A 10,101-nucleotide genomic window follows, 5' to 3' on the forward strand; every position below is an offset into this window, starting at 1 on the left:
GGCAGTCCTCCTACGAGTCCTTTTTCCATGAATATGTTAGGTGCTTTGTTTGGTTTGGTATTTGGTATTTCTAGGCCAAATATGTAGCCGTTTTGTTTGGTTTGGTATTTCTAGGCCAAATATCCCCCATTCATTTGGACAAGAAGCTGATATTATGTCTTAAGGTTGAATCTAAGTCGACCATGAAGCCCAAAAGAAGTACAATAACAGTATGGCTTTGTTTTTCTTCTGCTAATTGTGAATGATGGTGGGACCAATTCATTAGTTGGTTTAAATAATTGGGACCAGTTCATTGGTTGGTGTGGACATGTCAAATCTAAGACTACGATGGGGCCCAACAGAAGTAGAACAACAGTATGGCCTTGATTTTCTTTGCTAAGTGAGATTGATGGGCTTAAATAATTGAGACTGTGAACTATGGACATTGACAAGGATTCATTTGCTTCCATCTATGTGAAGAGTTAAGATTCGGGTGATCCGCTGGTCTTTTTCCATAATTAAGTACTGATTAACATGAGATTTTAACCTTAAAAGAGGCCATAGATGTGATTCACATGCTTAAAATTCAAAAACATCATTGACCTTGTATTCAGATGTTGTATTACAAAAAAGGAGGAATGTGTGCACATTACACTGAGCAACAGAGCTTTGAATCAATGGAAGCCAAACATATGCTAAAAGCTTGGTAACCCGTCAAAGGAAATCTGCACAGGCAAGAAAGAAATGTTAGTCTTTTTCTTTCTCTAGCTTAAAATGTATGCATAGTGAATTAGTTAATAGGGTAGCTTAACATTTACCTATAATCAATTACATACTTTGATTTCCCTATCCTGCCAAGTTGCAGAATCGACTGCCTTCCGTTCTCCTATTCAACAAGACATATTAGCTCTACGAGAACAGAGTAAGCAATCATGGCATTCAAATAACTTGCTGGTTAGTTTCTTACAAATTTTTCATTTTGATTTCTTTAGCATGTTATATGGTTTCTACAGTTCTGCATTGTATAATGTGTGTTTTTGCCTCAGACTCACGCCCCTTTTCTGTCTATTTGGTTATCCAATATAATTGTCAGAGTTTTCCATTCATAACTAAATTTCATGATCAACAAAGGCTTGTACCCCTTTCTGTCAGTTTGGCTATCCAATAAAATTATCTTTGAGTTCATTCATAACTACATTTCATGTTCAACAAAGACTTCTTCATACAAACACTTAAAACTATCAGTCTAATTTGAGTTGGCAGGTGATAAGAAGTTCAAAAACACTATATGAAGGAGCCAGTAGCAGAATTATTTTATCTTTTTTAGAACAGAAAAAAAATCTTTCATTTAAATAAAAAGTGAATGACTCAACAAGTCAAGAAAATATAGTTTTACCTCCATTGTCAGCTGGAAATTCTTCACAGATGTTTGAATTCTAAGCCCTGCTGGTCTTCCTCTCTCTCTGAAGTCTAATTCATATCGCTTGGAAATCTGAAATAGTATCAAGTAACCGCACAATAACTTACATTATTGTAAAATGGAACCTTTGAGAAGAGCTGATGGGCTAGTATCATTTTATTTACGAAATCGATAAGATGGTGAACAGCTGATTTTTTTTTTTTGGAAAGAATGGTGAAGAGCTGATGATATGTAACTTACACTATTATAAAATGGAACCTTTGAGTAGAGCTGATGGGCTTTGTTCTTTTTCTCCTCCCAGTTCTTAGGCAGTCCATTGATATGTTGAATCTACATTGTCAATGAAAGTCAACAAACATTTCTCATTTTAAGAAATTACGAGGAGATTACATTTTCTTAAATTCACCTGAGCTGTACTCTTTAACTGCATTGACTGGTGCTTAGGTATCCATGCCCTCATGCTTCTGAAGCTTCCAGTCAAGGTGGTTACAGTAGGCACGAACCTGTGAGCCAGGGACTCTAATAAAGAAGAAAAATTGGAAAAAAAATTGTAGTAATCAAAGAAGAAGAAGAAGCAAATTTGCTTACGCTACAACGGAAAGGAGAAGCTTTGGTTGCTTCTTTAGGGAATCAAGAGGGCTTCCCTGCAAACCATAGGAGTGGCTTATAGCATTAGATACACAAATATCAACTGGTTAGATATCATATATATTTAAGAAATTTAAAAAGGAAAACATCTCTCTACCTCTTTTTAAGAAAATTCAATTTTTAACGATAAAAATGAATTTTTCATCCTAATGGATAATAGAAGCAGAGAGTTTAACCTGGTCCCATATGTGGTATCTTGATCCCATAAGATTAGCTGTTATAGTCCCTAAGAAACTGTCATCTGAGCTGCACAATATTCCTTTTGGAGTCTGAGCTATGATGAACTCGGACCGACCATTTTGCCGTCGATGCCGAGCAACAGCTAGTTTTCGGTCCTGTCGTCCTTGACCTTCCTGTTTGTGGGCAAAAAGGGAAAACCAAAGTTACTAATATATGTTGCCGGTTGATATCTGATAATTCAATTAGGTCTTGGAAAAAGATTTGCATATAAAACTAAGAGATGTTGTTATTAGTTTCTTAAGACCAGATAGTTGTTGTTATTAGTTTCTTTAAAATGAAATGGGACTAATTATCTTAATCGTCCTCTTTTCAACACTCTGACTGAAACCTACCTACCTGTATCTTTTTTGTTGACAACATCATGTCCAAAACATAATAATCTCAAAGAAATATATTAAATACCAAAGTGATCCAAACCACCCCTAATTTGACTGAAAGATCTGCTGAACACATTCTCTCGTCATTTTCTGTACATTAGCATAACATCTCTCTAATTCCAGCATCTAAAGCATACCGAAACCCTATTATGCCAACGTAGAAAGACTAATATCAACTTGAGCAATCACGTATCTCACTAACTCTCCTGGGAGATAATCATGCCAGTGTCACTCTCATCAACTGAATCTACTACATTATTTAGGTCTGATGACACAAACTTCAATATCAAGAAAATATCCACCAGATCCAATACTGACAATCTTTTCCAGTCCCATCTTAAATGGATGAGTCTATCTTTGAAAACATCAGACAATGACCATCTTGCCACCCTCATCATTTAGGATATGCAATATCTTCTTCCTGCATTTAGCTCTTATTGGAGTAACTTTTTTTTTTGAAAGATGACAAATTTTCATTGATACTAAAATAAATACATTGGGGACCAGGAGTCCCACTAGGTATTACACAGTATCAAAGAAAGCTGGACAGGACGAACACTGAATCAGAAGGTAAGAGAAAAGAAAGAGATAGAAAAAACTGAGGCCTAACTTCCCACACCCAACCATGCTCGGGTCTAACAACAAAAAGTCGCAGAAAAGTTTGACCAACCATATCCAACCAACTTCCATCACAGCAAAGCATTCCAACTACCTCTATCATTACCTTGAAGATACATCCAAAAAGCCCTATTACTTATAATTCATTAAAGAATTAAAAGTCCTCACTACCCCACCAAAAAGTGACAGACCTTGATTTTTAATATGAACACTTTTCCAGTTCTAAGAAGAGCTGCTCAATCTCAGTAACAACAGATTCCTCAGAAGAGGTCTTTTCACTAGGATTCATTTTCCGATTAATCAGCTCTTCCACCCTCTTTATCCCTGACACCTTATCTTCTTCCCACCGAAGAAGCCTTTCTCGTTTTTCATCCTCCAAAATTTAAGAAAGAAAGGATGCTTATGCATCGGAGAATGGGTTTCTTTTACATTATGAGTGCCTGTGATGGCAAAGAGAGTCGTTGGTCGATCAACAGCTGCCTCCTTAAATAGTTCCCATCGACTCTTAAGGAAGGATTGAATTTTCTCTCTTGGTGTTGGCTTTGCTTTAGAGGCCTTGTCTTCACTATATACCAAGGCCTGGAGTCTACCTAGCAGTTCTTCCAGTTCTACAACATCATGAGCCCTCTTCCTAGATATTGAGACTGGGATTGATCTGGGTTTTCCATTTCGAGTGCTAGCCTTTTTATTTGCTTTTTGCTTGTTCTATTTTTTCTTTCTCTTTCTCTGTTTTTGCTAAGAATGCCTAAGGACAAACAGACGTATACCTTTTATGTATTCACTTTATAACCGCTTCCCAAAGACCCTGGCCAGGAGCCAGAAGCCAAGTGTCCATCCATACCCCCAAAAGCTCATTATGGGTGTATCTGATATCATTAAATTCTAGTGTGGCCGCCACTCCACCTGACCCAAGTACCAAAGAAAGTAGCCGAAAAAATTAATCAAGCCGTCTCATCAAAAGACTAGTTCGCCTACCTGAAAAAGATTTGAACAATAATCACAAAGCAAGAAGATTTCACACGCCAAGGCAATTTCCACTTTTTCTTCCTTTCTTCTGACAGAAGACAAAACCACATACCACCTGTCTCAACCATGTCAGAGGATAGAGGGAGACTCAGATCTTCACCCGAAGGCAAAACAGGTCTTAGGTGGCAGACCTCGATACCAGGGAAGACCAAAAACACCTTTTTGATGCCTGAGAATACAGGTCTTAGGTGGCAGCCCGGCCCGATGTGCCAGTAAGAGATGAGGGGGGGGGGGGGGGGGGCATTTCCAGGGAATTTGAATTTTGACGTCTGGGTGCCAAACTCCAACATGCCAAAGGATCTCCTACACTGGGCTTTTTGGATAGGATCCCGGCCTATAGAAGTTTAATCCAACGGTACACTAGCCGGGATCTCCAAAACTCTTGGCGGAGGGAGGGATGCCACAGGAAGGGGAGGATTCTGAATAGGGTTGGTTTCCAGGTAATCATCCCTTGCCTCCTGGATTCGGAGCCCCACCGAATAACAGCGACCAGAAATCCATAAATTGACAGAAGGAAGATTCAATTTCCATCTTGGTGCAGAAATTTTGACCAATACGAAGCACATACATTGCTTGTGGTTGCCTTCCATTCTCACTTCTAAAACCGGTACGAAGAGGTTTTCCAAGGCTTCAGCTGTTGAGGTAGCCCAAACTTGCAGTGGGATGCCATATATGTTGACCCAAAGCACCTCTAAACCTTGGACGTACTCGTGATTCCAGGTGGACAACGAGAGTAGGGTACTTCCGTCGATAAAATTTCATCCGCTGATAAAAGACAAGGACAAGAAAGGGTAGCAATGTACCAACAACTTTTCGCCCAGAGCCAAAGATCCTGGATGGAACCAGATGAATCTCTCCTTTTTCCTATCAAACATGCATTTAGGATATTAGATCGCGTAATCACCTCCGAGCCCAAAATGGATAAGGATGGTACTCCTCCTTCTACCAAAGGGGCAATTAGTCCAGAATCAGGCCAGCAGCCTCTTTCCTTGCCCACAGTTCCCAAATCCACAGGATTCGAGGGCTTACCAGAAGAAGAAAAGCATCGCTCTTTATCCAGGTGACACCAACGACACCTATCCCGCCATTTAAAGTTTAGGTAATTGCAGGATGAGCAATACCAGTCTGCTTGTCGCCTCCATGGTGTCGCTGTGTTTCTTTCTACCTTCTTCTTATTTTCTTTTCCTCTTCCTTACTTCTGACACCATCGACATTTGCTTCACCATTTAAAGTTGCAATAACCGCAAGATGGGCAGTACCAGTCCCCCTGCCGCCACAACATCTTTAATCTTTGGCCATCCTTATTGGAGTAACTTTGATGTGCGCCCAAGTCCCAAGAGATCCACTACATCCTTGCTTGAAAACACCTCAAGAGTTTCTTGCACCTCCTATTTTGTTCTTTGAGCTGCAGCCCCAGCAAGCCATTCGTGGGGGCCTTTGAGCCCACATTGTAACCATACGAGGGTATATGAATATAGATAAGATAGAATTCAAGACATGTAACAGAATTATTGTTCTCAATAGGACTTGTAAGAAATAACCCTTTTTCCAACAATGCAACATAATTCCAGGAGAATTGAGAAGGCAGTGGTTTTCAAAACTTGAGGCAGTGTGGTATGAAGAGGGGCAAGAAGGTCACAAAGGACCAAGTTGTTGAAGTGCCATTTACGGCCAAGTTATCAAAGTGGAACGGGTAGTATGGCAGGAAGGACCTTCTTGAGAAGGCGCGTTTCGCTTTTTGTTGCCGCGTTCTATGTTAGCCAATAAAAACTCCTTTGACTCTCCCGAGTTATGATCGTGCCAGCCGAGTACTGAGACACGTCAACCGAGTACTTGGCCACATCATGCTGAGTTGACTAGGGTTTTCTTCGGACACATTTTGAAACACTGCTCAAGGAAGCTAAGTCATTGCTAATGTGGAGTTGAGTTTCGCAAAGTGCCGAGTGTCAACGAGGGCGTTGACGTTATTAGGTGGGTGAATGTCACGGGGACGTAGTTGGAATTAAAAGTGAAGGTCCCTCATCTCGTTGCATCTTCAAAAGTGAGCAACTACAAGACACTTGGTGAGCACACCAGGCAAAGCGGGGTGGTTGCCTCCACTCCTAAGAGGTCTGCTTCTAGTGATATGCTAACTCCCCATGCCCAACAGGTTGTGAGCCAGAACCTTGGTGGTGTGAGCACCTAAGTCTTTTGTCCTAGCTAAATCACGCAAACCATGATTAGAGAACACATCTTAATAAATATGGTATGGTCAGCATGGCTTTGTGAATACCCAAATCTCTCCAAGGCCTAGCTAAATTGCTCAAACCCTGCTCGGGGAGATTGCTTCAACCCATACATGGACTTCTTTAATTTGCACACTTTATTCTACGCATTCAGGAACTTTAACCCTAGGGGAGGAAAGATGTAGACTTCTTGTAAATCACCATGTAAAAAAGTATCTTTTACATCTAGATGATGAATCTCCTGATCCTAATTTGCATCAAGAGACAAGGCCACTTAGAATTCATCTTTGTGACATGAGCAAAGGCTTCTGCTGCTTAAATACTTTTGCAACCAATTGGGCCTTGTACCGTTCAACTGACCCATTAGCCTTGTATTTGATTGTATATACTCCCACTTGCCTCCCATAGGCTTCTTTCCTTTCAGCAAGTCCACTATTTCATAAGTTTCACTTTTATTGTGGCCTAAATTTTGTTGTCCATAACATCCCGCCACTTAGGATCAGCCACTGCCTTGTGTCCTTCTTATCATGCTTTCTGTCTCATTTGTCATTTTTTACATCTAGTTAAGGAAGTTCTGAAGACAAATTTGCAGCAAATGATAGAATAACTCTAATGAAATTTATCTTCATGACAGGGGCAAAGATTTCGTTATAGTATATCCCATACTGCTGTGTGAATCCTTTTTGCAACCAGTTGGGCCTTGTACCGTTCAACTTACTGACCCATCAGCCTTGTGTTTGATTGTGTATAGCCACTTGCTTCCCACATGCTTCTCTCCTTTTGGCAAATCCACTAATTCTCATACACACCCCAAATTCAATCTAATTCTCATACAAGAAATAACCCTTGTTTCCTACCAGACTAAAGAAGGAAGTTCCTCGACAAACTTTAGACTTTTCTCTCACCTTGGTGGATCACTTAATCCCTAGAGAACAAAGATTCCTTTGCCCGTTATAATAAAGCAAAAGAAACTAATAGTTAGAAAAAAGAAAACACATGGTGACATTTTAATCAAGCATCTGAAGAAGACTTCTTAATTAGTACCCACATATATGATAATCCATATACAGAAACCAAGAAAGCAATTATCAGCAGGAAAGTTTGGTAGTGCCCTTTTAACAATTCAAGAAAACCCGGAAAGCATAGAGTTCCAGACATCTCACATTGGTGTAAAGAGAATAGAGAGAAGCTCCACTCAATTCTTCTGATGGTTCCTTCACTATAATGCAGGTACACCTCCCAATATCCAGAGGAAGAGGCCTACACAACAAAGACCTGAAGAATCCAAAACATTAATGAACATCAAATGCCAAAACTACAAACAGAAATATATCTAACCTACCTATCCACATACATACATGTGGGTATGGGAGGTCAGGCAAGTTCATGTACATACATATATGACCGTGTAGAATAAGACCAGTTCTACCTTCATATCTCACACATGCTGAAGTATAAATGATTGAATAACACCAACTCTAACGACTTAAGCGTTTGGAGTAACTGGTTGTTTCATATGGTATAGAGCCATTGGCTCATGCAGGTCCTGGGTTTAAAACCCAACAACTCCTTGATATTAAAAAATCTACGGTATGGCCAACCCAAAAAAGATTGCAACTCGTGAAGGGGAGTCTATGTTAGGAAATAATCCTAACGGTGGATGTGGCTTTTGCAAGATCGACGGTCGAGATCATTTGGTTAGTTAATTACTTTTGTGAAAAGTCATTAAATGGCAAGACTTGATGTAAAAGGTATAAATGTTTAAAAGAGACGTTTGGGGAGAGGGATCTGCGCGATGAGGAGTCGCATCTCTTCTCACAAACGCTTATAAAAGAACTCTTGGGTCCTGTTTGCACACAACGAATTTGTTTCCAATCTTTGAGAATCCACGCTCGAAGAGAAAGGAAAACGGTCCCCATCACCGACTATTGTGTAGCAAGGAGAAACCCTGAGAGAAAGAAAAACAAGATTCATGGCTTCCGGTATGTCTCTTTTTCATTTCAATTCATTCCATATTGTTCTGTGATTTTCTCTATGTTGAATCGCCAAGATCCGTTGCCGGTGTTTATATTGTATCGAACAGGAACAGTCTATAGCCACTTTTGCAGAAAGCCATTTGGAGCCCAACTTTTGCATGTTATGACAGCCACACATGTTGACTTTTTGGCAGATTTTGTCTTACTCATTTAATTCATCTAACATGGCTGTCATCACATGCAAAAGTTGGGCGCGAAATGGCTTTCTGCTAAAGTGGCTGGCAAATCCTGAAGATTTCTATCTTGGTTATCTTACAATTTGCTCTAATGAGTGTTTATATAGAACTCTCAGAGGGATAAAGATATAAAGAGATTAAAAGTGATCACTATAGAAATCCTACCTTCTAAATCTAGCTTAATTGCTAATCTATGAAAACTACCTAATCTACCACACCCAATCGTATTAAAGTATAAAAGATTAAATAATGCCATCTCTGAAACAGCTTAAGCTGTTGGAGTAATTGGTTGTTTCACAAATCCAACGGTCAAGATCTGATCTAGTCCAAAAAAAAATGATTAAATAACTTCAACTCTAACAGCTTAAGCTTTTGGACTAATTGGTTGCTCATAACAAAGGCCCACCTGTTAGGGAGAGTAGACCAAGAGGAAGCAGGTGCAGCCTCTGAATCTGAATAGTCCCACGCATTCGACGGATTCGAGTTCCCATCCCCCCAAAGCGTCGATCCGAAAGTCGAATCAGGTTCGTTCTTCTGCATACAGATTTGAAGAGAGGAGGGCTTTAAGACCCTGTTTTGAAGGGGTAAAGATGAGTCAAACTTTCTTTCTGAAAATGGTTTCCCCTTCAAAGAAACACCATTAGTGGGTACTGCATTTTCCTTGCCACAGACTACAACTGGGTTCCGGCACAACTGAAGGCCGAGATTTCGGCCTTCACTGCTGCTTCTGTTGTGTTGGATCTCATTGAGAGGATTGAAATAGAGGGATTTGTATGAAGAAGATTGGCGAGAAAAGGAAGAAGATTTCTTCAAACCAGTCATGACAACAAAATATGAGAGATACAGAGAGAGAGAGCGACAGACTCGTATTTATAAAGGGTCGTGTGGCATTGATGAATGTAGGAGACTGTATCTAGTTTTGAAGAAAGGTTTTTGAATGCTTGGTTTTGTTAGGTTTTCGGAAGAAGTAAGAATCTAGAGCACTCGAGCTTTAAAGATGAGGCAAAGTTATGACACTACCAATTTCAAGGTGATGTTTTGTGGGTCCCACATTTTTATCGATAGATCTTTATCTCGAATTTCTCGTGAGTTATTATGTTTTGTTTATGTTTCGGGGCGGGGGTGGGATTTGAATTTGAATCGCTCTGGGGAGCAGGGTCATGATGGGGCTAACGGTCACTTTTTGGACCACTAGTGGAGGCTGATTTTCATTTTCTACTGTTTTATGTATAATGATGGAGATTTTATACCCTGTTTGGGCCTGGAGTCAAAGTATTCTTCAAAAGGTTACATGGGGCCCACATCATAGGATGATCAGAACGTTCTTTCATTGGCCCACAATGTAAACAGGCTATA

At 40.0% G+C, this 10,101-nt stretch overlaps 1 protein-coding gene across 2 annotated transcripts; it reads right to left on the reverse strand.

The window, feature by feature from the left end:
* Positions 1-542: 542 nt before the first annotated feature.
* Positions 543-9,737, reverse strand: TLP8 (tubby like protein 8). 2 transcript variants are annotated; one of them, XM_077380634.1, is made up of 9 exons: positions 9,152-9,737; positions 7,697-7,808; positions 2,224-2,400; positions 1,988-2,043; positions 1,806-1,902; positions 1,640-1,729; positions 1,376-1,471; positions 816-865; positions 543-704 (listed from the first exon to the last, which is right to left on the reverse strand). In XM_077380634.1, exons 1-9 carry the CDS (start codon positions 9,565-9,567, stop codon positions 629-631), a joined length of 1,170 nt encoding a protein of 389 aa, XP_077236749.1. In that variant the 5' UTR covers positions 9,568-9,737; the 3' UTR covers positions 543-628. The 2 variants fall into 2 exon arrangements, with proteins under 2 accessions (XP_077236749.1, XP_077236748.1); XM_077380633.1 differs by having other exon boundaries at positions 798-865; positions 9,152-9,735.
* Between the last annotated feature and the right edge of the window lie 364 nt (positions 9,738-10,101).

Source organism: Tasmannia lanceolata, unplaced genomic scaffold (genome assembly GCF_043159265.1).
Source record: "Tasmannia lanceolata isolate RefF3 unplaced genomic scaffold, GAP_Taslan_0.1 ptg000006l, whole genome shotgun sequence".
Classification (NCBI taxonomy): domain Eukaryota; kingdom Viridiplantae; phylum Streptophyta; class Magnoliopsida; order Canellales; family Winteraceae; genus Tasmannia; species Tasmannia lanceolata.

Excerpts from the sequence above, each read along its gene's own strand:
- TLP8 (XM_077380633.1), bottom strand. The coding sequence starts at position 9,567 with ATGACTGGTTTGAAGAAATCTTCTTCCTTTTCTCGCCAATCTTCTTCA. Across the intron at positions 7,809-9,151 it reads TGGTCTACTCTCCCTAACAG|GTCTTTGTTGTGTAGGCCTC; the intron begins GTGGGCCTTTGT and ends TGGATTCTTCAG. Across the intron at positions 1,472-1,639 it reads AGGTTCCATTTTATAATAGT|ATTTCCAAGCGATATGAATT; the intron begins GTAAGTTACATA and ends ATACTATTTCAG.